Source organism: the organism of the source record quoted next, unplaced genomic scaffold, assembly GCF_019419815.1.
Source record: "Pyrus x bretschneideri cultivar Hongxiangsu unplaced genomic scaffold, Pyrus_bretschneideri_v1 Contig19, whole genome shotgun sequence".
Classification (NCBI taxonomy): Eukaryota; Viridiplantae; Streptophyta; class Magnoliopsida; order Rosales; family Rosaceae; genus Pyrus; species Pyrus x bretschneideri.
Genome location: NW_025999490.1, coordinates 575,661 through 603,004, shown reverse-complemented (window position 1 = coordinate 603,004; position 27,344 = coordinate 575,661). Strand labels below are relative to the sequence as shown.

The 27,344-nt window shown below is 38.2% G+C and overlaps 4 protein-coding genes across 8 annotated transcripts; 2 read left to right on the top strand and 2 right to left on the bottom strand.

Moving 5' to 3' along the window:
- The first annotated feature begins 2,936 nt into the window (after window positions 1-2,936).
- LOC125476522 (protein EXORDIUM-like 7) lies at window positions 2,937-4,329 on the top strand. The gene has a single exon (XM_048582751.1). It carries the CDS (start codon window positions 2,980-2,982, stop codon window positions 3,991-3,993), a length of 1,014 nt encoding a protein of 337 aa, XP_048438708.1. The 5' UTR covers window positions 2,937-2,979; the 3' UTR covers window positions 3,994-4,329.
- A 1,605-nt stretch (window positions 4,330-5,934) lies between these two features.
- Window positions 5,935-10,718, bottom strand: LOC103965081 (uncharacterized protein At4g19900-like). 2 transcript variants are annotated; one of them, XM_048582750.1, is made up of 5 exons: window positions 9,206-10,712; window positions 8,966-9,115; window positions 7,340-7,474; window positions 6,587-6,781; window positions 5,935-6,295 (listed from the first exon to the last, which is right to left on the bottom strand). In XM_048582750.1, the coding sequence occupies exons 1-5, from the start codon at window positions 10,576-10,578 to the stop codon at window positions 6,109-6,111; spliced, it is 2,040 nt and encodes a 679-aa protein (XP_048438707.1). In that variant the 5' UTR covers window positions 10,579-10,712; the 3' UTR covers window positions 5,935-6,108. The 2 variants fall into 2 exon arrangements, 1 of the variants encoding a protein (XP_048438707.1); XR_007257762.1 differs by lacking the exon at window positions 5,935-6,295 and adding an exon at window positions 8,007-8,103 and having other exon boundaries at window positions 6,639-6,781; window positions 9,206-10,718.
- A 381-nt stretch (window positions 10,719-11,099) lies between these two features.
- Window positions 11,100-17,503, bottom strand: LOC103945153. 3 transcript variants are annotated; one of them, XM_048582749.1, is made up of 4 exons: window positions 17,003-17,503; window positions 15,921-16,235; window positions 15,718-15,834; window positions 11,100-15,634 (listed from the first exon to the last, which is right to left on the bottom strand). In XM_048582749.1, exons 2-4 carry the CDS (start codon window positions 16,203-16,205, stop codon window positions 11,495-11,497), a joined length of 4,542 nt encoding a protein of 1,513 aa, XP_048438706.1. In that variant the 5' UTR covers window positions 16,206-16,235; window positions 17,003-17,503; the 3' UTR covers window positions 11,100-11,494. The 3 variants fall into 3 exon arrangements, with proteins under 3 accessions (XP_048438706.1, XP_048438705.1, XP_048438704.1); XM_048582748.1 differs by having other exon boundaries at window positions 15,921-16,212; window positions 17,003-17,502; XM_048582747.1 differs by having other exon boundaries at window positions 15,921-17,503.
- Window positions 17,504-17,855: 352 nt separating this feature from the next.
- Window positions 17,856-26,547, top strand: LOC125476521 (peroxisome biogenesis protein 1). Of its 2 annotated transcripts, XM_048582744.1 has the most exons (18): window positions 17,857-18,208; window positions 18,298-18,471; window positions 18,566-18,665; window positions 18,793-19,275; window positions 19,666-20,424; window positions 20,573-20,664; window positions 21,273-21,346; window positions 21,469-21,691; window positions 22,348-22,441; window positions 22,578-22,732; window positions 23,339-23,569; window positions 23,761-23,961; window positions 24,149-24,274; window positions 24,359-24,420; window positions 24,825-24,942; window positions 25,127-25,411; window positions 25,521-25,594; window positions 26,080-26,547. In XM_048582744.1, the coding sequence occupies exons 1-17, from the start codon at window positions 18,014-18,016 to the stop codon at window positions 25,557-25,559; spliced, it is 3,411 nt and encodes a 1,136-aa protein (XP_048438701.1). In that variant the 5' UTR covers window positions 17,857-18,013; the 3' UTR covers window positions 25,560-25,594; window positions 26,080-26,547. The 2 variants fall into 2 exon arrangements, with proteins under 2 accessions (XP_048438702.1, XP_048438701.1); XM_048582745.1 differs by lacking the exon at window positions 23,761-23,961 and having other exon boundaries at window positions 17,856-18,208.
- The last annotated feature ends 797 nt before the right edge of the window (window positions 26,548-27,344 follow it).

Here is a 27,344-nt window from a genome sequence, read left to right as displayed (position 1 = left end):
TCTCATTATGCTCCCATTTATATGGTAAACGCCACCCGTGTAAGTTTATCTTACGTTACTAGTTCCAAGCTCGGATAAAGGAGAAGGGGGAGTGCGTGAGGTAGTCGAAAACCGACACTTTGTTCTTCACGTTAAATCCTATGATATGATTCCTAACAGCCGATCTCACTTGATGAGATAAGGCGTGGTTGTTGTTGTTCTTCCCTTTTATATGGTAAATATGTTTGATGTTTGTGTAGGATTGCATTTTATTAGAAGCACTTCAAAAGCGCTTATAGTAGAAGCACACTAAAAAATTATAATCCAATTACGTTTATAAAATACTTCTAAGGTTTGTATATGACTATTGCAATATGAGTCACTTCTGTTTATAAGCGCTTTAATTAAAATAGTTTACTTCCAGAAAAACACGTAACATGTGATTATCACAAAAAGTGTTTTTAAGTTTTTCTACCAATGTTGCAAGAAGTGCTTTCAACGTATAAAATGCTACAAACGTTTTTAGAACTTTAAAAGTACTTACAAACATGAAAAACCTCCCGTATATGGGATTGGCACAATTCACAGGGGAATTATCATATTTCTAGTGTTGCATTGTGATATTTCAGATCAATAAACCTTCCATTCTAATAGTCCATGAAAAAGTGCAAGACATGCACTAATAAACCAAATTGAGTGCCTCTCGCAAGGGTATCTGAAAAGCATGAGATTATCCCCTCTTAATCTCTCTTCCCTTCCTTCCCCTCCTACTTGAACTAATAAATCAAATTGAGGATTCTCTCCCCTTCTCTTTCCTTTTACTTAAACGATTACGATTAAGCCACATTAACATCTTATATTGATTTTTTTATAGAGACAATAAGACAAAAAAATAAAGTGTGAGAAGAAAGGAGGGAAGTTGATGAGAATAGGAGGTGAGAGAATCCAACTCCAAAAAGCATTGGGGCATTTGGCACTCAAGTGGAAGACCTTTGTGATGATTAAATGGCAGCAAGCCAACAACACACAGTTCCCTTCTTTTGAGCATTTTCCTTTAAGAATCCAATCCAGCCCTATTTTTAAGGGCTGATGAGAGTTGAATATATGCAATGCTCCCACAATTTGCATGATTAATGCAAATACATTTAACCATAAACTTCTGATATTTTGATAGACATTTATATATGCATGATTCACAAATCAGCTCTTCAAAACTCTTTTTTCACAATTAAAATACTTGAAGCATCGTTTTGAAGGAGAAAAAAAAACTCTTGCCCATCTATTATATATTTGATAAGCTAATATATATCTATATATATATATATATATTGTAATTGAATTCTTTTAAGTGTTTCTTGTTGCTATTAACTACTATCACTGGTTTACATAAATTAACTTTTTGAGAAAGAAAACAATTTGGTCTTTGAATTTTTCTGAGGAATTTCATAAGAAAACACTACATCATGCATTTGATTTATTAACTAATGCAAACGAAGAACATATATAGTCAATGATCATGAAAAGGAAGGGGTGTAGTCGAAAAGGGAGAAAATTATGGAAAGGCATCCCATACTTTGCTTTTTTCCACACCGATCATTCATTTTTTTGACACTTGGATTTGACCCTCATCATTTTTCTTCTTCTTCTTCTTTATTCTTGTGAACAACTTTATCCTGAATCCTAATCACAGTTTGGTGAGTGTTTTAACTTCTGATTGAAAAAAGATAGAAAACCGTGTGGGACGATTCTTCTTTAAGGATAATTGGCAGTGCTTAAAACTCTTGATTAGTTCAAACATCAAAAGCACTTAAAGCTCCGTTTTGAAGAAAAAAAAAAAAAAATTTAGGCACCTGATTGTTATTGTACTTGACTACCATAGCCTATCAGCTAAGCGGTTTTTTTTTTTTTTTTTGACTCGTTAAGCGTTTCTCACAAAATATTATCAATTGTTAGGGTAAACTGAAATAAATGGTGATTTTTTTAAATCATTGGAAGATAGTCAGGTTGCTTATTTTACCCAAATGATAATTTAGTTTATGAGCTAGAACCATAATATGTGGCCAACTACTGAAGCATAAGTTTTGTGTTAAAAGAAGATGTGAAGTTTGTGAAGTTTGGCAATAACCAAGGTTATCATCATACACAAACCCAATGGAAGTATCAAATTACATGGAAAGACAAGAAAAATCTAAGAGAAAGAGAAGAGAATCAGATATAAAAATTAGTGCCATAACTGTTTTGGGGACAAACAAACAGTTTCTTCTATGATCCCAATCTTCTACCCTAAGTGTAGGCTTTATACATAGAAAGGTTGATTAGCATAACACCTTTATTCTAATTAATATGGGAATAAGAATACTAGAGAGTTCTTTTTATTTCATTAATTAGTCTCTTAAACCTAATCATGTTAGTAAGAAACACTTTAAACCCAAACTATAGAACACAAAACTCCTTATATATAGTGTCATTACAGTTGAGTGCAATAAAATTTGCGCTCATAGTTCTATCCGTTCAAAATAGAGCTTACATATTAAAATAACAATCGAGTAAAATATTTGTACCTGCTTTCTCCTTATACACATCTTATTATTCATTTATTTTTGTTACTTAATTCTAGAGTAGGCTAAGTCTCTGGGCTAGCCATAATAATGTGATTCAAAGTCTTATTTGCAAGAATCAAACTTAAAATCTCTCATTTACAAATATAAAAGAAATACCACTAAATCGTAGTTAAACAACAATTCTTCATTAATTTCTTAAGATTCTATTGTAAAAAATAAATAAGAGTGTATATTTAAGAGAAAAAGGCTCCCATAAAGAAAAGAAAAGGTGAACAGCATAGTTATCATTAAAAAGTAGACAAGACCTTGAAATTATGCAAACATGCAAAAAACTACTCATCACCACCCACCCCATTATTTATTTTCATTGGTTTCAACTTTCCCTATCTATAAGAACCTCCCCGCTCTCACCACTCACAAACACCACATACCATTAAAGATGCAAAACCTGGAACTTTGCACTTTCTTCTTCCTCTCTTCCCTCTTTTTCTCCACAACTTTGGCTCAATATTCATGGAGCCAAAACAGACAATTCAACCAGGCCAAAAACTACGAGGGTTCATCTGATCTGGTGGACCTTCAGTACCACATGGGTCCTGTCCTTGCTTCTCCTATCAACCTTTATGTTATATGGTATGGCCAGTGGAACCCTAATCACCAATCCACCGTTAGAGACTTCGTCTACTCTCTCTCCTCTCCTGCTCCGTACCCTTCTGTTGCTGATTGGTGGAGCACTGTGAGGCTCTACACTGACCAGACTGGCTCAAACATCACTAGAACCATTGCTCTCTCCGGCGAGTTTTACGATTCTTCCTACTCCCATGGAAGCTATCTCAGCCGCCTTTCGATGCAGTCCATCATAAAAAATGCCGTCACTTCACATCGAGGAGCCTTGCCTCTCAACCCGAGAAACGGGGTCTACTTAATTTTGAGCTCTTCTGATGTTAGGGTTCAAGACTTCTGCAGGGCGGTTTGTGGTTTTCACTACTTCACATTTCCAACCCTAGTTGGTGTGACTGTGCCGTATGCATGGGTGGGTTATAGCGGGAGTCAGTGTCCGGGCGTCTGCGCCTACCCTTTTGCCTGGCCCAAGTACTCAGGCCGGCCGCCACCAGGCACACCTGGAGGCAACAACATTATGCGCGCGCCCAATGGGGACGCGGGCGCTGATGGGATGATAAGTGTGATAGCTCATGAGCTAGCGGAGGTATCGAGTAACCCGCTTGTGAATGCGTGGTACGCAGGTGATGATCCGACTGCACCTACAGAAATTGCTGACTTGTGTATGGGGGTGTATGGGAGTGGTGGGGGTGGAGGGTATGTAGGGGTTGTTTCAAAGGACAAATGGGGAAATGGGTTCAATGTGAATGGGGTGAAAGGAAGGAAGTTTCTGGTGCAGTGGATTTGGAACCCTGTTAAAAGAAGATGCTTTGGTCCCAATGCTATGGACTAGGAGGAGGAAGGAACTGTGGTTAACAGCTGCTTAATGCTTTTGTGCAAAAGTACTTATGGATCTCTTTCTTGCTTTTGAGGTCAGAGGCGGAAGGGGAGAGAGAGAGAGAGAGAGAGAGAGATGTAATCTAATGAATCAAAAGGGTGGATGGCCCTACTGGTAAAGGGATTGGGGATTTGGCCTGCTTGATTTGTTGGGAATTATTAGCGATTTTAAAGGAGACTAGACAAAAGCACTTTCATGCTTTGCTTGTTCTATTTATAGGCTGCTTTTTCTTTTTTTTTTTTTTTTTTTATGTAATGCATCATTGTTGTAGAAATACAGTGCCCTTGTAAAGGAACTATTTGCAATTGTAGCGCCATATGAATAAATAAGATTACGTAGGGGTGGGCACGGTGCAATGCGGTTCCACCCTTAAATCGGAACCGGAATCGGAAAATATCAACGATTCGGTTTGGTGCGATTCTACTTAAATTTATTACTAGAACCGTACTGTTCAGTCTACTCTAGTTCCGATTCGGTTCTCGCCGATTTACGGTTCCAAATACTAAGCTTAAATGGAGACAATATAACATTTGATAGTAGCCTTACTTAATTATTGAAATTGAGTTGGAAGACAGATACCAAAGAACAAATATAAGATATAACATTTGATAGTAGGTTTCTTTTCTGCTGTGTGAGTGGAACATGTTAGTATTGTTAGAAGTCCTAAGCACGATGTACAATGTCTAACTAATAGTTAGACTTGATCAGAGTAATCATGCTTATGGAACAATTGTCTCCCAAAGGAAACCGGATAAAGAATGTAACAATTAGAAAATTAACGTAGTTCTTATTTCATAATTTGAGAAATCCATGCTGTTTATAAGATATAAAAACCCAGGGCATACACATGGAAGAAGCATTGCACCTCATTTCAGCAATTATCTGTATCAATAAGCCCATATGATATAAGCTAACGAGCATGCCAATTACAGATTAAAAAAAATCACAGAAGCTATTAAATACCCGCCAATTTGTTTGAAATGGCAGAGAACTCCCAAACTCCTCCTTTAACAGGTTATTCCCCAAAGTTTGTTGTTCAAGTGGAACTCCAGCAGAATTAATTTGGGTGGAAGACATTGATGCATGAGAAGTTCCATCGTGGAGAGCGTCCACAAGGAAGAGGGGTCCTGTGTGAAATGGGGGAATGGGGATGTGAGGCTGTGAGTGAGGTGAGTGAGCCCTAATTGGGATGGGATCCACTACTTTGCAATTTGGTAAAACTAATTTTTCAACCTATTATACCATGACATATGTGTGTATATATATAAAATTAATTAATTTGTTATTCATAAAATGGTTTGGTTCGATTCGATTCCAGCTAGTTCTTGTTCATTCGAAATCAGAACTGAAACCGGTTTGAACGGTCCGGTTCGATTTTTGAATCAAATTTGACTTTCCTAGTCAACATGATTATTTTTTTTTTTTTTTTCATACGGTTCAATGCAGTTTTACGGTTTGGCGGTTTTTATGCCCACCCCTAAGATTATGTACATTGGAGAGAGAGAGAGAGAGAGAGAGAGAGAGAGAGAGAGAGGAGTATATAACAAAGAATAAGACATCCTTCTATATTTCCATGTAAACTATTAACAAAAAATCTCTTCAATACAGGTGAACAGTTGGCCGAACCAACGTTGCATTCAAACCTTAACCGGTGATGCTCTATACTCGGAAGACAAATGACAGAGACTAAGAGCCGCCTAACTAACTTGAGTGAAAAAGGTTTTCCAAGATACAGCAGAGATTCCACCAGCATTTCACAAAGTAACGAACTCTATCTTTTCATGAGCATACAGAGAAGATACACGATCTTACAACTGCATGAACGAGCTTACGCTTTCATGTCCTCAACAGACAGATCACCAATACAGGTTAAATACTTATCCTCTAAATATCGGCCGGAGTGAAAACTTGATAAGCTTGCAATGTTATCCGGCCCCTTCAGTATTGACCAAACAGAGTATTTATGCTAACTCACAACACATCAGTGAACATAGGCCGGAGTGAAAACTTGATAAGCCTGCAATGTTATCCGGCCCTTTCAGTATTGACCAAACAGAGTATTATGCTAACTCACAACACATCAGTGCATCGGATACAAGAGTGGTCAATAAGCCTGGCTGCAACGCTCTCTGGCTCTGGAATGAGAGGAGACGTCAAGCTGTTCCAAAAATGGAATGTTAACGACTCATCTAGAATCTTTCTGAACAGGGCATCTTGTTGAGTCTTTTCAGTCTCTGTTGACGGTGCAGTGAAGTATCTGTTTCCACATCAACTGAGTTAGGAGGAAAGCGCATGGGAGATTTATAAACCAAAAGTTAAAAACTGCTACATCGAAGAACAAGAGGTCAAGAATATTTGAATAAATACACCAGCATGAATCCTAATATAAAACTCGTAAACGTAAGAATATCAGAAGATGGGGTTTTCTTCAATGCAGGATGAATGTTCCAGGACTGCTGTAGGAAATGAGTAGCAATCAAGGTGGATCGATTGGCACTCCAGCCCACAACACTCCTCTCGCATTGGAAAAGAATTCATATAAGATTACCTTGAGATATTCTGAGAGGTGATTGGGAAAAATACAAAAGAAGGTTGCACTTTCAGCTCCAGCTGTCTAACTGATTTATTACGACCACTCAAAAACCTTCGTGCAACTCTTGTCAAAAGATCAGCCCCATTAAATCTCAGACGAGTATCATCATATGTCATATAAAACTCTTTCAAGCACTCCATTATGAAGTGACTGCATGGAAAAGTGAAGCAAATATCAAATCCAAAATTTTCATACAAGTCAAATATACTAGTTTACAATTTTCCTCATCAGTGCCACTCAAAATTTCAAATATAACTCAATTTCCTAATTTTCCATGTGATTCTCCTGGACTCTCTTTCTTTGGTGTTTACACAACAAAGGTTTTACAATTCAAAACAATTTTGAATTTTTGAGACGCATAAAACACGCAAACATATAGCCCAGTACACACACAAACAAATATAGATACTTTCAAGGGTCAAGGGTTAAGGGTTTAGGGTTTGGTGTAATGTCAAGAAGAAATCATTGAAAGCTCCTGTTTATGAATCCTAAACCAGTAGGATGGATGAGGTAAAGGGACAGCAGTAGGTGAGAACTCTAGTACTCTACGCAGTGCACCCATATAAAAAGCACACTTAACCAACCAAAAAATGAAAACAAACCTCGTTATTAAAATTCGATGATAAATACAAGTCTGTTCTGTTTCAAAATGATTTCAACTGAATAGTACTTTGATTCCCATAATTAGAGATGAAGTCATGTTCATACCTCCTCCTATTAAATGCCATTACAGCACCATTCAAAGAACTTCCCGCAGGTCGATCCTCTTTACCAACAGAATTGTGAAGTGAAGATAACGGCTTCAGAACTATTATATCAGAATCAAGATATATTCCTCCATATCTGCAAATGCAACAAATGAAGTTAGGAAGATCTTTATGCTTAACAGAAAAATGTTGAAGTTATGTTTAATGCACCATTCTGTTTAACGTAGCTTACACATATCAGCATCTAAAATCCAATACGTAACACAGAACCAGATCATATCAGACAGGATGACAATGGCCATGCTTAAGTTTGGCATATAACATATAGAATGAAAACTCTGAACCTAAAAATTCAACACATGCGATAAGTTTTCCATGATATGCTCAGCAGGAAACTTAAATCTTCTTTAGTTGAATCAAGCTCATCTAGCAAAACTTGCAGTCTTTTTAAAACTCAACTGCTCAAGCACATACTATGAAAACTCTTGAGTTCATTTATTTTTTTAAGAATTTTTTGATGAAAGTGAAAATGGCGCTCATTGATTTGTTAAAACTCAAACGCTAAAGCACATACCATGAAAGCTCTTCAGCTCATTTATTTGTTAAGAATTTTTGCTGAAAGTGAAAATGGAGCAAGGAAAATCAAAAAATTCAGGTAGAGGAATTACAATTTGCAGAAACAATATTTCATACTTCGCTCCACTCCAGAAAAGGAAAAGAAACCACTTGATTTCCCTCTTTACAACAAAATTATAGCACACAGCTCTGTTACAACAAACAAATAAAAAATGATTGTATAGAAATGAAATGCAATTAAGAAAGATTAAGGTTTAAACTCCTTTCAAAGCATTAGCAACTACAAGGAGAACTAATAGTGCCCACTCCAAGAATGTTTGAAAATTATTGCAAGGGTGACTACAATTACGCAGGTCCAGCTAATGGCTGTAGTTTTCTTCTTAACCAAGTAACAGCCAGATAGTCTTCTTCTAAGCCAAATTGACAGAATTTATCTCTTTATTTTTTTATGAGATACCAGATTAATATAAAATGGATAAACAGAAACATAAAAGGGGAAAGAATTCCATTCTGATATATCTATAATGAATGAAACTACCAAGTTAAAATATTCCGTTGATCCTATTTCTACCAATTATTTCCTCCACTGATTGGTAGGGGGTAAATATTAAAACTTTTAGGCTTTTAGCCCTTAGTTTAAGTTCCTGCTCTGAACTGTTGAAAGTTCCTAGCCGAAAGCTGAATGTGATTGTGCATTTAACATCAATCATGAATCCTAACACAACTCTATCTTGTTGAACTTTGTGTACCCTGATGATAGGAAAGATGAAAGTTAGTGCCTTGAATTGTGCCTACATAAGCATATCAGATTGACATGGTTGAATAGCTACAGTCAAACTTAAACTACGATTAAAGTAAATTGACAAGAACTTAGATTTCTCATTCATTATCTTCAGCGGTATGATAAGTATGTCAAAGAAAGTCCCAAATCTGACTGTAGGTACTATTTTGTTCCATCCCAATCATGTTCACATTAGTCCCAATTGGATTTAAAAATAAAATAAAATTGACCGACCCATATAAAGACGTCTCTACAATTAAATAAACTTACTTGTAGAGAGCAGCAAGGCGGACAAGCTCACTGTAATGAGTAGCATAATACTTGGTCTTTCTCCATTCGAACCAGGCAGAAGCAAATATATGGGTCGGTGTATCCCTTAATAATTCATCAAGATTTGGCATAGCAACAGCAATTTTGTAACTATAAAAAAAGAATTTCCTCAGTACAAAAAATGAACATTAGCAGATCAGCAAATAAATGTATCAAAATAAGAAAAATTTGAAGAAGTACCCGTCCTTCAAAAAGTTATCTTTAAAGAAATCGAGCTCAATTGTCTCAGACAACACTAAAACACAGGCATCTCGATGACGGGACAGTACACTCTCAAGCCCCCGCTGCTGTCTTACACTATACATCCAGGGGGGAGAATTCCACACCATAAACACCCTCATCTCACATTGCCCCTTCCTGAAAAACACATCCACAAAATCGGAGAATGACAAAAACGGATCCAAACCGGGATAGTAACCCCATCTCTTGCCATCTGCATATATAAAACCTGAAAACTCATCCTTAAAGCCACCCACTTGATCCAGATCCGACTCACTAGTTTGTTCAACGGTGTTCCCAATTGCTTTGTTACTCACATTACTCATGTAAGACAAATTCCTATCAGTACTAGAATTTCCATTTGAACCTGAATTCAACCCCTTACTCTCATTTTCATCAAGTTCTGTTCCTACACCTATTCCATTTCCCCTTCCATTCACAACACCGTCAACACTATCACTCTCCATTTTCCTACCCTCACTACCATTTTCCCGTAGCTTCACTTCTCGGGGCCTCCCCGAAACTCCCAATGGCTTCTTCCCGAGAAACGGGACCTTCTTAAAGTGATTCAGCCACCATTTCTGCAGCACCTTATCACCCCTTGTCAACCAAGTAATCCCAACCGCATCAGGGTCCTGCAGCATTGGATTCTGCAATGGATTCAGCATCTCCAGATTGGACTTAAACATCCTATCCCTCCTCAAGAAATCGCCTTTCTTATCAAACCACTCCCCCCACCCATCCCTCAGCGGCGAAACCCTCTTCCCCACCTTCAGTAAAAGCGCGTCCTCAATGCCTGCCACCTCACTCATCCTCCGCCGCACCTCCATATCCACTGGCACATCGTCCGATCCGAATGCCACTTTGCTCTTATCCAATGCACCCAATCCCACGTTAAACCCATTGTAATCCTCCTCCCAATCCTCAATTTTACGCTTATTGAAACCCCTCCTGATAACCCCAGTCACGTGATCGAATACATACCCGGAAACTCTAGATTGCGAAATCTCCGATTGGGGGTCGTCCTCGTCGTCTACCTCTTCGTCTTTGGGCGTCTCCTCTACGACGTCGTCGAGCTCGTCGATCTTGTCCTCGGTGGCGATGGAGCCGACGTCGTTGCCCTCGTCGGAAACGAGGGGGTTGGTGAGAGAAACGTCGTCGTATTGGGCATCGGGGTTCTGGTGGCGGTGCTGGAAGTGGTAAGATTGGGAGTGAGAGAGGCGAGTGTAGAGAAGAGAGACGGAGAGGAGGAGGAGGAGAGCGGAGATAACGGCGCAGATGTAAACGCCGTAACAGGGTCGGTGGGGCCGCCGGGGCCGAATACTTCTCAGCATTTTGGGTCTGTTTGGGGGTTAACGGAATCGGGTGTCATCGGCGGAGGGCAGTGAGAGGAGAGAGATCCAGTTGCAGGTCTTCAGTTATTATAGCTAGAGTAATTTTCGGAACACTAAATTTTTTTTCAAATTGATGCAGTGGTTTCTTAATTGAATATTCATTAACATTGATATTTCAATTCATCAAAATATGCAATTATAATTATTTTTGTCAACTTTGTTAGAATTTTCGTCAACTTTGCAAAAAAATAAAGAAAACGAATGAAAAAAAGCTTGAAAATTTTGAATTTTAATGATAAGGATAAAATAAAGAGTAAAATAAATAGTACAAAGATTGATTTTTTAATGTAAAAATATGATTTTCATTAAAATGAACAGCACTGAAAGCTTTTTGTTAGTTGCAAATGGGAATATGGGGATTGAACAAATGGTCAATTACATCATAAATAAAACCTGAATTTGATGGTCAATCACATTTTCAACATGCAATGTAAAGGCATCACCCACACAAACCACTGCAGTACAAGAAACAAGATTATAATTTTCCTTCAACCCGATTCAAAAGATTCACACATCCTGGGAACATATTCAAGAAAACTATATTCTTTAACCAAAATCAGAGCTTAACCAACAAAAAAGGGTCATCACTTTGCATGCATAACCGTTGCATTCTTCCACTCCACTCCAAGCAACTCGAAAACAGCTACCAGAAGAAGGTCAAGAACACGGCACGCGGCAGCTTTCATGCGTGTATTTCCAGCTCTTCTGTTAGTAACACCACGACAAGCTGAAAAGCCCTAGTACTCCGCTTTTACAGGAATGTGGGTTGATCTTTAACTTCAACTAATCAAATACTTGAAAAAACCTGTTTGTCAACTGCAATGACTCGTTTTCAGGATGAAGCATCGACCGAAAGCTAGGACCTTGTCAGTGTTGTTTGTTGAGCATTCTTCAGCAGCTTCAACCTGGCCGTTAGAATACTCCAAAGCCTCTTGTTTTCTCTTTCAGTATCATCAGTTTTACTATCATCATCAAACTCAAAATCATGAGCTAAACTTGTATTTTGGCTGCAGGCCGTCTTGAGTTCACCTTTTCCGATTTCAACGTTGCTTTGAAGAACATCCTCCCTTGCTTCCGCACTCTCAGAGGTCGCACTGTCTGACCCTTTGCAAGAATTACTGCCGCTGATTGGGAGAAAATCCTTTGCATCGTCCATGTGCTTAGAAGTCTCAATTTTAGAGCAGTTGTCTGCTATCTTGAGTACACGTTTTCTAATGACAGCCCTGCTTGGGAAAACAACCTTCTTCTCTTCCGCATTCTCGGAAGTACCAATGCTTTTGTCAACATTACTGTCGCTGACTGGATGAACATCCTTCACATCGTCCACATGCTTAGAAGTATCAAATTTAGAGCGGTTGATTGCTCTCTTGAGTACACGTTTTCTAATTATACCCTTGCTTGGAAAAAAGTCCTTCCTCTCTTCCACATTCTCAGAGGTACCCATGCTTTTGCAAACATTACTACCGCTGATTGGAAGAGAATCCTGTGCATCGCCCACATGCTTAGAAGTATCAATATCAGAGCGGTTGTCGGCTGCCTCGGGCTCAAGTTTTCTGCTTGGAACAAGATCCTTGCTAATCGTATCTTCCGTATTCTCAGGAGTATCAATGTCAGAACTTTTGCAAACATTACTACCGCTGATTTGAAGAGCATCTCTCCTTTCACCCACATGCTTGGAAGCATTAACATCATAGCTTTTGAAACTATTACTAAGTATAAAAAGTCGCTCTCCAAATCCCAAATTCAGGTCCCGAAATTCTAGACAAGATTCTGGCTTTTTGAAGCAACCGACAGTGCCAAAAGGTGCCTCAGACAATTTACCTGATCTGTGATCTTGAGATGGTTCTTGCTTGTCCAAGCAACTCACGGTGTCAAGAGATGCCTCAGACTGCTTATGACTGGATTCATGTTGGTTATCACCAACACCAGCATCTACACAAATAGCAACTTCTTTGGTTCCTCTTTGCAACCCAGAGTTTAGACTACCTGAGCTGCCTATTACATTACCGATACTAAGATCACCACTTTCAGGACAAAGTTCAAATCTTGAAAGCAACTCCAGTTCATCGACTCTTGCACATTCAATTTCAGAAAAGGCATTTCCTGTTCCAGAATTCTGTTCCGGCAATTGCACAGCTGACTCCTGAACAGTGATGTGACTGATATCATTACAATCTTGAGACGATTTGTGCACAATAGGAACCTTAAAATCCGAGTCTTTCTGAACATTAGGATTTTTGTCTCTATATGGGATTGCAAGGCCGCCAATTGGGCTGCCAAGATCATGAAGAGGCTCCATTCCACCTTCATCTTCAATTTTGATAGACGGTCCGGAAATTTCTGGTTTTTTTTCCTGCTCATATTCTTGAAATCTTTCCGTTTCAGTATTCTCATTCTCACGACTGCTTTGATGAACTACGTGAGGCCATTCTGTACATTGCAGTAACAACTTAGGAATTGCAAGGTTAGCAATTTGGCCGCCAACATCATGAAAAAGCTCTTTTTGACCTTCGGGAACCACTTGAGGCGATTCTGTACATTGCGGTAACAACTTAGGGATTGCAAGGTCAGTAATTTGGCTGCCAACATCATGAAGAGGCTCTTTTCGACCTTCATCTCCGAATTTGACTGATGCCGCAAAGCTTTCAACTTCAATTTTTCTTTCATATTTTGAAGATCTTTCAGTTTGATTATTCTCATTCTCATGACTGTTTTGACACACCACAAGCGACAAACCTGTACCTTGCGGTAACAACTTACCTTGGCTTCCAACAGAAGCCTCACAACTTCCACCATCTGCACTAGTAGAACATTGTTGAGATGATAATTGTAAAATTTTAGAAGTGTTTCCATTCATGCTTTTATCATCACATTGCTCATTCACCCTGAACTTCGGTCTAACCAGCTTCCTTCTTTTGCCATTAACATCTTCACTAATGGAAGATTCTTGTGACGATGCTTGTGACGATGCTTGTAAAATCAGAGAAGTATTTCCATTTATGCTTTTTTCATCGCCTGGCTCATTGTCATTGAAACTCGGCCTGACCAACTTTCTTCTCTTGCACTGCCCACCCAACAGTCTATCATTTCCTGCACTTTCATCCTTGGCTCTGGCTTTGGTATCACCATTAAGTTTCCGCAGTACACTCCGCCGCTTGAAATCCACAAATGGTATTTCTTCACGCCCTTGATCATCTTTATCTTCAACGCGTGTAGCAGAAGCCATGTTTGACTTCTTTGGAATCAATTCCAAGTAATTACTATCCAACTCAGAGTCCACTTTGGTCTTTTTCTTATTCCTAAACTTCTCTTTGTCATCGTGCAGTCTAGTAGCCCGCTTAGATTTTTTTGATTTCACCCAGCTGTAGTTACTCGCACTCAACATTGCCATGACTTCATCCACTGATACATCGTTATCATTTTCCTCGTAGTCAGTATGCATACTATTCTCTTTGCCAGGCGTATCTGAAGCCAAGCGAGAAAATACACTTCTTTCATTCTTCAGATCAGAACGCATACCTTCAGAAAATGCACAAGACTTGAGATCATGATCAAAAGATTTCTGTTTATGGTAGTCCACGCTGCAATGACCAGAACGCATACCTTCAGAAAATCCATAAGACTTGAGATCATGATCAAAAGATTTCTGTTTACGATGGTCCACCCTGCTAGTGCTATGACCATCAGGATGAATGCGACATTGCAACTGGCACTGAAGCTCCTCAGATGAAGTTATATTAGCAGTACATGGTTCATTGTTCCATTTCTGTGCCATTTCTTGCTCAAGTTTCTTTTGTAATGCTACAGGATGAGCACGATCAATCACAAAGGACAGACAGTTACTAGGACTGAGAGAATAAGATGTTGGCCTCTTGGTTTCCCTCCTGCTACTTCCAATTTGTGAAAAACTGTCAGTTGATAAAAAACTCTTCAAAACTGGGTCCCAGGAACGATGTTTTCCAGAAGAATCTATGGTCATTTCTTCAGAATATGCCACCCCTGGAAAAGGCATGATGTTCCCATGACATGTGTGCTCATAATGGTCAGAGGATGCGAATGGAACATGAACATCAAACTTTGGATTGGACTCTAGGCTTTGATTGATTCCTTTTGGCTCTGTGTATGATTGATTTGTAATGGAAGGAATGCCATGTTGTTTATAACAATCTTGAACGGAATTTGAACTCTGATTGACCCCAATTGATTGTGAGCGTGGATGGTTCAGACTAAGAGCATCCGGATCATAGGTGCTGGTTACAATCACATCTCTATAAGATGGAGATGGTGAACAAGAATGGCCAGCAATTGGCAGCTCCATTAGATGGCCAACAGTTGAAGTTGATCTAGTTTGATCTTGAATCAAAGAACCTGTGTCTTCAACAAGCATGCCAGCACAGACAGGTCTATCAAGACTAGACTGAAAGAAAGCAGGGTTCTCAGTTGGTACAGCTGGCCCAAAAACATTACTTTCAGTATTGCCGATTTGTAATTGATCACCCATTAAACAGATGGAATCATCATGAATTACCAGGTCGTCATCACCATTTCCAGATTGACCCGACATAGGATGCTCAGATGACACGGATTCAACATCCACATTAAATTCATTCCCTGCCCTCTCAGACATTGCAAAAGTAGCATCCAATTGTCCAACTTCACCTGGAACGGGCACAGGATACTCACTCTGCATGATCTCCCCAACCTTCTTGTCTACGTCATGAAGATTACCCACTTCATCACTTGCCAACCTGCCACCATCTCCTTTTCCAATATTCCCAGAGACATTCCCCGGTGACCCAGTCATTTTTGGCCCCTTATGATTGTCGGCAACAAGCTCATTGGTTGCCTTATCACTCAATAGAGTTTTGCCATCATCAACTACCTTGACTCTACCAGCAGTGTCCACTGATATTGCTTCTCTTCTACTGGCTAATTCTCTCTGCCGCCGCTGATATTTCAACTTTCGTGAACTGAACAACATTAGAAGCCTTCGAACCTACATATATACGTGAAACAACACTGTTAAAGAAAGCAATTCTAAATCCCATCAAGGTCTGACTTAATAGGTAAGGAGAAAACCTGAGCTTTGGACAGACCAAAATTGAACTTCCAATTTGAAAAATAGTTATCTTTGATTGCGCCACTGAATTCAGGTTCTATGAGCGAATGACAACGCCAAATAAGATTGACTTTTACCTAATAGATCCAATTGGAAATTTGTAATAAATAAAAACATAAACGAAAATAGTGGATTCTCAACTGAAACTAGACATTATTCATACCTGAGCAGGAAACTGCCTTCCTGATGAATTGTATGCAGAAGGCGAAATATTCATTTCACCATCAGAGCATGCTTGAAAAACACCATGAAGTTCTCTCCTTTCGAATTCAAACAGAAACAAAATCATTCCAGTTTTAATCTGCTTTACAAATTGGCCTTGTGAAGATGGAAGGCCAAACAGTCTCCGTTTAAAACACTCATCTATCGTTGCACTGCTTGACATGAAAATTGCACCATACTCTGGATATAACCCGCGAAAACAATCCTGCTCCTCGTCTGACTCCATTGGTGATCTAACAAAAAGCTGTCAAATTCACTATTCATAGCAACCATAACTATCCCTTCCTCAGGTAATCATACCCACCAAAACAAAATACCAGGTCAAAGTACAAAAATGTGAAGGGTTTAGCACAGCAATATATAACTCCTCGCAGTGAGGCATGTTTAATCCAAATTTTCACCACAATCAAACACAATTTATTACAGCAACGAAGGTACAACTCCGAACATTTTCCGAAAAATGTATCCTACATTGTAATCCAGTTTATACACCACTCCGTTTCCAACCAAAAGTTCATTCCATACACAGATTCCTCTCTTTCTCCACCTCTCTCACCAAACCCCATACCCCGAATTCCGAAAAGGCTAATCACTATTCACTAACACGTAATTATCATATATTTTCCATTAAAAAACAAATTCAAGGAGGCACAGTTACTGTTAAGAACTCATTCTAATCACTAAAACGCCATTGATTCTGACAGAAAAATGCTTTCACAATTTATTTTTCAAACATTAGCAATAAAATATAATATAGTTACGCCCCTTCATATATAAACATGTATATATAATTTACTTATACACAAACAATTACAATAAATTTCTCGAGAAAATATTTACGGAAACCCTAGACCAGATTAGACAGAAAGCGATGACGAACAGAATATAAAAATAAATAAATAAATCTTAGAGAAAAAATAGCGAGAAAATAGCAGAAAAATGTGGACGCAATCCAAGCATTTACAGTAAGAGACTGAGAGAGCAAAGAGAGGGAGAGAGCAAAAGGACACGAAACGACGTTACCAGAAGAAAGAGAGAAGAGGAAGAGGTGGAAGAGAGAAGAAGACGACGGCGTGTGGCGGTGTGGCGTCTCGAGAGTGGCGTGAGCTATCAGAACTTTTGGCTCTACGCTCGGTGGAGTTGGTGGAGTTGGTTGAGTTTGATGGTGAACATTTTATACGACGTCGTGTGTGAGTGGGACCCCATAGCGGTTTTTAACTCACTATCGACATGCATCATCCGGTGTCGTTTTTTTTTTCTTTCTTTTTTTTCGTTTCCTTTTACTTTCTTTTTGGGGTTCCAAAAAGTCTTTCAACTTTGGTACCGTGTACTTGTATACAATAATTATTTTCCTATTTTACTCATAAGTTTATGGTACATTCCCTTTCGTTTTCTTGGCCAAATTAGTTAATTTTAAGAGAATATTTTCTTGGAATAACTTAATGAAACACCCTTTTTTTATCTTCTTCTTTTTTTAAATATTGTTTGCAAATGTTTTAGCTAAAATAATGATGAGATTGGGGTGAGTTTTTATTTTGGTCACTGAGACTTGAAATCAATATAAATGGTATTTGAGTTGTCCACAGTTAATTATTGTTTTAAATCTTTGTTAAATGAGGACCGAAACAACAAAACTACTCTCAGTTTATGGGCTAAAATGATTTGATAAAATCAATAGTATTATTGTTATTTTCTTCCTATTTAACACAAATAATCGAAGATGAACAAGTTCAGAATTATTTTGATCAATTTTAAATTTTGAAGATGAAATTAAAAATTACATCACTCGCAGAAATCATTTAGCTAAAAAGCCGACAAATTGATAAACAAGTTATAAAATTCGAAAAAAAAACACGTTATAAAATATACACACCCAAAAATCAATGGGATAATTTGGTGGGAGGGAGGATGACGTAATTTTACTCAACTCGAGAAAGCCTCGGGGGACGACCGTTTTCCGGCACTGCTCAAGCTTGACTCTTTATCTTCTTCCCGAAACGAAGCTCTACTCCGTCTCTCTGATTCTTTCCGGCCATGGAGTTTGAGGTCCGGTTAGTCGGAGGCATAGACAACTGCTTCGTCTCCCTCCCCCTGTCCCTAATCCAAACCCTCCACTCCTCCTCCCCATCCCTCCCGCCAGTTCTCGCTCTCGAGCTCCGCTCTTCCTCCACCGCCGACCGCTGGAACGTCGCTTGGTCCGGCGCCACCTCCGCTTCTCAGGCTATTGAGGTAATCTCAGTTTCAACTTCAATTTCTCTGCTTCTGCAACGGAAAACTCTAAAATTTGATCAGTGATTGTGTGCCTGATTGCTTTGCAGGTTGCTCAGCAATTTGGGGATTGCATTTCGTTGCCAGATCGCGCTAGGGTTCAAGTTCAAGCTCTTTCGAATGTGCAGAAGGCTACTCTGGTCACTATTGAGCCTTCCACTGAGGATGATTGGGAGGTTTTGGAGCTTAATGCTGAGCTAGCAGAGGCTGCAATTTTGAATCAGGTGCTCCGATGTTGTCAATTCGTGACCTTTTCGGTTGCTTGAAATCTATAAATTCGAATATTAGCATTAGTTTGTTTACATTTGATGAATGCAGGTGAGGATTCTCCGTGAAGAAATGAGATTTCCTTTGTGGTTGAATGGCCGCACTTCCATTACATTCCAAGTTGCTTCAACCTTCCCGAAGAAATTGGTGGGTAAGATGCTGTATGCTTTGTCATAATCCAATTATTCAATGAATTCTTAGCATTTGAAATCGATGAGCCGTGACTTAATGGTTGTACTCTGTATTGATATCTTGGTCTACTTGTGGGATATTACCAGTGCAACTGGTGCCAGGGACTGAAGTTGCAGTTGCTCCAAAGAGACGCAAGACTGTCAACCCACATGGAGATCCTTCCATGCTCTCTTCTAACGGAAAGTATCATATTTCAAAGGCACTACTGCGCGTTCAAGATCCGGACAGGAGATTAGTTCACAAAAGTTATGTCAAGGGCGTTGAGCTTGGAGTTGTTCTCACTTCTGTTGCTATGGTTCACCCAGAAACAGCAAAAATGTTCTCCTTACAATCTCCTCAGTTCGTAGCTGTAGTGCCAAGATTATCACCAAAAGAGAGCATGAAAAATTCTGAAAATGATGGGTTGAAAACAAGAAGCAGTTCAACTCTGAAGGAATCTAACAGTGGAAATGACAAAAAGGACAATCGTGAAGTAATTGTTCGGCTGTTGATTTCTGATTCAGTTGCTAAAGGGCATGTTATGATTGCCCAATCTCTTCGTCTTTATTTGAGAACTCGTCTGCATTCATGTGCGTATATTCTACACAATGTCTAATAGAGTACTTTTTAGCTATAATGCACATCGAACTATAGACTTGAATGATATTTGTTAGAGTTTACATTTTGGATGTTATTTTAAACAGATAAATGCTATTGGAACACCATCTAGATTTTGGATTGTTCTAGTTGCCTTAGTTGGATGTAATCTTCTAATTATACATGTATGATGCTTATTAGCACACTGTTTCTTTCACATTTAATCACAAAAGTTGGTGTCTTCCCGAGTATTTTCCGTCACTTCCTGTATTAAGTGGCTAATGGGGTATGCTATGCTTGCCACTTAATAAGGCAAAGAAGAACATCCTAACCTTTCATTGATGAAACATATTGTTTTAATGGGATTGCTATCATGCCTGCAGGGGTTTATTTGAAGGTATGCAATGGTATTTTGAAGAATGACATTCCATTCCTTTCACTTTCTCCTTGTCACTTTAAGATATTGAAGGACAAAGCTGTTGAAAGAAATGGTCTAGATGTTCTTGAAAGGCATAAACTTCGCAAGAAGAAAAACATGCTTCTGACGACCGGCTCAAGCACCTATATAGATGTTGCTGATTGGTCAACCCATGACAAAGTTGTTGCTGGTTTTTCATGTGAATCTTCTTGCAAAGAAGATGAAGAGGCAGCTCCGCATTCTGACGAGTTAAAGGGAGTAGAGAGTCTTGTTAAAGCGTGGGTCCTTGCACAATTTGATGCTATTGCTTCCAATGCAGGAGAAAAAGTTAATTCCTTAGTTTTGGGAAATGAAACTATACTTCACTTTGAAGTGAAGGGGCATAAATTTGAGATTGAGGAAAAGCTACAAGAATCATCAGATGGATCCCTTGAAAACAAAAAGAAGAATGCTGAGCAACCAGTTGAAATCTTGTATGTACTGAAATTCTCCAATGAATCTCAACTTGCTGGAAATGCATATGAGCTTGTATTTGATGAAAGAAACGAAGGTAACAATAATATTGGAGGTGTAGAGTCAATTGGCAAGCTGAAGGTGGTCGATCCTAAGATGGCCGATCCTGTGACCTTTAATTCAGTTAGAGAGAGAATGTCTGAAAAAGATATCAATTCTGATGTATCAACCTTGAGCTGGATGGGGACAATTGCTTCTGACGTTTTAAATAGTAGGTATTCGTATTACCTTGTGGAGTTGTTTTCTATTCTGACACCTTTATATGTTCACCGATTCCTATGAGAGTTGTAAATTATATTTACTCTTACCCCTTTAAGGATTCCATTGTGTTCCCTAATACATTATGTTTTCCTATGTAGGAATGTTGGTGTTGTTATCTCCTGCTTCTGGGGCATGGTTCAGCTCACACGATCTTCCTCTCCCTGGACATGTTCTGCTATATGGACCTCCTGTGAGTTTATTAACTTTTCAGATTTAGTTTTTCCACTGGGTGATGTATCTGAATTCTGAAGTTAAAACTTAAAACACTTATGTGGCGGTTAACCGTGTAAAGATGTGGTGTTTCTTTTCTGATGGATCTTCAATTTTCTGCTATTGTCGTGCAATTGTCATTGGGTCTTGGGTATAAATGATTAAGGTGTTAAAAGTCCCTGATAGTTTAAACATTAGTATAGTGATCAGGTAAATGCTTATTGTCGAAACATAAGCAGGGTACTTTAATTTCCTATACTCTTTTTCTACTTATCAATTTGATCCCTTAGAATCTTAGTGCCACTATTTGGGGACAGCTACAGGATCAAATTTTCTCAATGAACAGATCAAGTTTTGGTTTTGTCAAGCTTTTCCCAATGGACTTTCTCCTTTTTTTTTTTTTTTTTTTTGATATGAAAAATGCAATTTTTTTTAAATCAATTTTAATTTGATATTAATATCAGGAAGTTAATCTTCATAAGCTGTTACGGTGTTATCCTAGGAAACAATTTTTTTATATATTAAATATTTGATTATATTAAATATTTGATTTGATGTGTTTTTTTCTTCACCTTTTTCTCCTATCAGGGTTCGGGAAAGACATTATTGGCGAGAACTGTTGCTAAGTGTCTCGAAGAACATGAAAACCTCTTAGCGCACATGTATGTTGTCATCGTGATGAATTTGCATTAAAACTTCTAACTTTGTGAATTGTATATGTAAGAGAGGTGTACTGATGGGTAAAAACATAAATGTATTCTAATGCCTCTTTTTGCCTTGGCAGAGTTTTTGTACCTTGTTCTCAACTTGCCTTGGAAAAGGCCTCGACCATTCGCCAAGCGCTTTTGAGCTATATATCTGAGGCTTTAGACCATGCTCCATCTCTTGTAATTCTTGATGATCTTGATAGCATTGTTTCATCCTCTTCAGACTCCGAAGGATCTCAAGCTTCAACCTCTGTGCTTGCACTGACAGAATTTCTCATTGACATTATGGATGAATATTGGGTAAATACTATAGGGACGGTTCCTAGGATGTTAGCTATAATGCTGATGTTAAAGTGTTACTTATTAACATTCTAACATACAACCGTGACTTTTGCGACTTGGTACTAGAATTGATTTAGTATGCTAGACTAGTACAATATAATGTATTTGGCACTGCAATGAATAAATGGAAAGCTTATTTCAGGTTCAAATTAGGTTTGTGGGATCCAAATAAAATTTGTAGAAACAGTTCTTTCAAACCTGAAAGTGAGTATATAAATGCTGTCATTCATTTGTCTCTAAATTGATACGCCAATTTGTAATGGAGCTGTTTCACAAAACAGTCCCTAATCTTATCGATCTATGACCCTCAAGTCTCGGTTCTGCTTGAACTAAAAATAGGGAGAAACGTAGAATCAGAAAATTTCTCCATAGCTTATCCCTGTATTCTGGAGTCCATGAGTCCCTTTATTAAAAAATATTTGGAGTGTGCTGCTCAAACCAGAATTGGAAGCACTTGCAAAATTAGGATAAAATCCTAGCCTATTCTGTGTTTGTTATTGTAATACCTGAATGACATAGCTTTGAATCTATTATACCAACATGATGAAATGCAATAATTCTACTGTTGTTTTTGTCCTTATTCAAGCTAAGGATTCTATTATAACTTTGAACAGGAAAAAAGGAAGAACACATGTGGAATTGGTCCGCTTGCATTCATAGCTTCAATAAAGTCTTTAGAGAGTATACCACAGTCATTAAGCTCTTCAGGTTTGTTCTTTCTGAACGTAGAATGAGTACTGCATTATAATTGCGGTAGATTCATAGCAGATATTTGTCTTCTTTTTTTTTTTTTAGTTTAATTAAAATTTAAGACTGCTCTGCTTTTGACTTTTGATGTTATCAGGAAGGTTTGATTTTCACGTGCAATTGCCTGCTCCTGCTGCCTCAGAACGTGCAGCCATTTTAAAGCATGAAATTCAGAGACGCTGTTTACAATGTTCTGATGATATCTTAGAAGATGTAGCTTCCAAATGTGATGGCTATGATTCATATGATCTGGTATTTTGCCTGTTTTAAAATTACTTCTTCAGTTCTTTGGGGAGGGGGAGTAGTGCAACGATATGTAGAAGAGGGGGAGTAGTGCAACGATATGTAGAAGTCACTTTTATATGCTTTACAAGCTCTTATATTACTCCCTTGTTGCATCCTTATCTTTCTACATTGGAAATTTGAATTCTTGATAAATGAATGCTTGCCACATGATAATGTTTTCGCCACCTATAATATGGTGAAAACTGATAATCTGCCTTGAAAAGTGCAATTTAAACCTAAACTGTCCAGGCCCCCAATATACATGTACACACATATTTAAAGGTCGTTTTTTAGATGTTAGAATATTTGTAGTAGTTTGAGAGAGAGCTGCCTACTTACTGGTACAAATGAATACGGAGACCTCTTTGTCTCTGATTTAATACATTTGTGTCAGTTTTCTTTTCATGTGCACAAAAGAGAATCCTTTTTAGTGCTTCAAGCATGACTTTTTCTGCCTGTGGTACGACTTTCATGTTTAGAATGTTTTTGTAGGTATTCTGATCATTGAGAGTTATTGAAATTATGTTAGATCTAGTTTTGATATTTACTATCTTTAAAATGCATCTGTTTCAGGAAATCTTGGTTGATAGAACTGTTCATGCTGCCATTGGTCGTTTTCTGCCTCATCATTTATCTGTCGACAAGTGTGAAAAGCCCACTTTACTTAGGGATGATTTCTCTCGGGCAATGCATGATTTCCTTCCAGTTGCCATGCGCGACATCACTAAATCTGCTCCTGAAGGTGGCCGGTCTGGGTGGGATGATGTTGGCGGTCTTGTTGACATCCGCAATTCAATTAAAGAGGTATGATTGTATCAATTAGTTTTGTAATATTGGCTTGTTTATTAGTTTGTTTATGTTTGTAATATTGGTTTTATATGTTATACTGCTATCATATCTTACTTTTCATGTCATATATAATGCATTTGTTTCGGTACTTGACTTTTAAAATCTGATAGTTCTCTTATCTCCAATTCCTATATGATCAATATCAGATGATTGAATTGCCTTCAAGGTTTCCAAATATATTTGCGAAAGCTCCTTTAAGGTTGCGATCAAATATTCTATTGTATGGTCCACCTGGCTGTGGAAAGACACACATAGTTGGTTCTGCTGCTGCAGCTTGTTCACTTAGATTTATATCCATCAAGGGACCTGAACTCTTGAATAAATACATTGGCGCTTCTGAGCAAGCTGTAAGTGGTGGTTTATTTCTTTGCATAAGTAAATCCCTTTTGAGTTGATTTCTTGTAGCCTCTATGCCCCATTTATTCACATAATTTATGTGTCTTTTCCTCTACTGGTTCACACAGATCTCAATCCTTATATGTTATAATGATATTTTGTGAGGTGTAATGCACATTGAATGCTGCTGATGTCTAGGTTCGGGATATATTCTCCAAAGCTGCTGCTGCAGCACCATGTCTTCTCTTTTTTGACGAATTTGATTCCATAGCCCCCAAAAGAGGGCATGACAATACTGGAGTAACTGACCGTGTCGTCAATCAGGTTTCTCTCGTGTTTTTGTCCTATTTTATTTTTTTCTTCTCGTCATAGCTAATTTTCTTATCCTAATATCTCCCTTTCTCACAGTTTCTGACCGAATTGGATGGTGTTGAAGTTTTGACTGGTGTTTTTGTTTTTGCTGCGACAAGGTTAGTTTCTCGTCTGAGTAATGGTTTTATTTTTAGATTTATTTTTAAATGTTGAATCCAGATATCAGTCTTTGGGTCAGAATATCTTTGTTCGAAGTACTGTTAATCGTGGTGATCAATTAAATTTTATACAGAAAGTCAATTTAGCGATTGTAATACTCGTGATTATGACCCATACAGGAATACTATATTCGTGCTAGAACAAGAAACCGAATCTTGTGCTTAACTACCTTTGTGTTTTTATGTTGATATTGTTCCTCCTACGCAAACGAAAGTCCTGTTTGTGGATTGCTTCTATCATATTTGCTTCGTCTTGACTGAGTATATGCCATCTTGTCTGATAATATGTTTTCCCATTGACTACTTATCTAATGAAAAAAAGGCTGCATTTTCATGTTAAGCAGTAGACCAGATTTACTTGATGCTGCACTGTTGAGACCTGGTAGGCTAGATCGCCTTCTGTTTTGTGATTTTCCATCTCTGCGTGAAAGGTTGGATATTTTGACGGTCCTTTCGAAAAAGGTCAGTAATTAACATTATATGATTAATGCATGTACTCTTAACTTCTATTTGGATATTTTGTGGCATTGTAGCCAAGTCCCTTAACTCGATAGTAGCGATAGTTGATACTCCGAAATCCAATGCTTTTCCAGTATATCTTGTTTTCATTTTGGAATTTAATCATGTTTTATTTCTATTGCTTCAGCTACCAATGGATGATGATGTGGATTTAAGAGCCATAGCTTATATGACTGAGGGATTTAGTGGGGCCGACCTTCAAGCTCTGCTCTCAGATGCTCAGCTTGCAGCAGTGCATGAGATTCTAAATGCTGAAGATACCAATGATCCAGGGAAGAAGCCAGTTATTTCTGATGCTCTCTTGAAGTCTACTGCTTCGAGGGCAAGACCATCCGTTTCTGAAGCTGAGAAGACAAGATTGTATGGCATTTACAACCAGTTCTTGGATTCAAAGAGATCTGTTGCTGCACAGGTCTGTCTCTTCATCTCTCTCTAAGTTCCTTTCGTAGTTCCTGTAGGCTCATGTTTTTATACTTTAAAGAAGGAATTTACTTTATGACTAACAAATAATGGTTTTGCAGTCGAGAGATGCAAAAGGCAAGAGGGCAACCCTAGCATGATTTACGAGTGAATTTAATGACCTAATGTTCTTCAGGTAAAGATGGGACATTCTGCACTTTACATATTTCTGAACTCTGATCCATTTTTCGCATCTAGGCAAAAGACATTGTACTCCGTTAGCCTTATTTGGACAGAAAGTATCAAATATGCTTTGAAACAAGTCCTTACTTGTTTTGTTACTATATGATTTAAGTTCTCGTATCAGTTACATTTTTGACAAACAACCCCTAAAGAGAAGTAAAATTATGCTTTGAAACCCCTACAGAGAAGTAAAACAACCCCAAAAGTATCAAATATGCTATGAAACAAGTCCTTGCTTGTTTTGTTACTATATGATTTAAGTTCTTGTATCAGTTACATTTTTGACAAACAACCCCTGCAAAGAAGTAAAATTAACCCTATTGCTGTGTCCACAAAACTCGCTTTCCTGGATCTTATATTTTGATTTGTTCTACCTTCATACATAGTTATATTTGATTTCGAATTTGAATTACATGGTTCTTATTTTCTGTTGTGCAGGAAATCAAAATCCAGAATGGTTGCTTGACCATTTTGGCAACGCTTCTGATGGTGCGGCCTTCACTTTATGTCGCTCTGCTGATGCTGCTGCTTCAGATGACCTTTGCCAAAGAGATAGATAGCAGCGTCGTACGCCCAGGGTAGGTTTGGCAGCAAAGGATGGGTGAGAACTGAGAACAGGTTTGCAATAAATTTTCATCTGGACTCGTAGTTTGATAGAATATCAAAATTCCAATGATTTTTGTTCTTGAATATAGTGGCTATACACAGTAGTTCAGTCCTGGACATTAAGAATAGCGCTTGAGAGGCTTAGCGTGACTGTAGCGCTACTTGGGATTAATTTGTCTGTAACTAGAAGGGATTCATATATTTTTGAACTGTTACGAAGGTCCCCCTGGAGCAATAAGAGGGTTCATGTAAACAAGTGAACCCGTTGGTTTATTTATGAAATATCAGATTTCCTTTTCAGTGGAGCAATTTTTTATTACAACAACAACAAGCCTCTATCCTACCAAGTGAGAACGGTTGTGTTAATCCTAAAACGCTATTCCGCTTGGTTTGGCGCCAAGCTGTTCATTAACTCCAAGTACTCCATGTATTTTCTTAAAGTCTCTTTCCAAGTCTTCCTGGGTCTTCCTCTACCCCTTTTACTCTGAATCTCTGCCTCATAATAGCATTTTTTAACAAAGCAATTTCAGTGCGTCTTCATGTCATATATCCAAACACCTTAACCGGTTTTCTCGTTTCCCATGTAAACAAGTTGAGCTATTTTTTATTATTTGGAAATTTTAGCGTTTGTTTATTTTAGCATAATCAGAATTCGGTGCCTTCAGCCATACAATATGCTGATCTAAGGAATGGAAATGACAAACGCACACCTTTTTTGTTCTCATGCACACCATGTTTATCCTTGGTCCTTAATTTTTCTTCAATTTATTCAATTTAAGGACTACAAATAAGCAGTGTGCAAGAGGACCAATTAACTTGATAATCCACAAGGTTAATTTCATCCAAAATAACCAATTAACTTGATATATTTTGAAACGCCCGGCTGAGCGAGATCAACTTCTGAGCTCTATCTCTTGGAGGGAGGGAGATTAATACCCGAAGCTATGAAGTTTTCGAGCGACTGTTGTTCTGTAAAAGAAACAGCCTTCATAGTTCCAAATCTAATTACCGCTCTGCAATCAAACACCGGTTTGTAGAGCGGTAAAAGGTGGTCTAATAGCACGGTGCAATTCTACTCTGATCAGCAAATGTAGTAT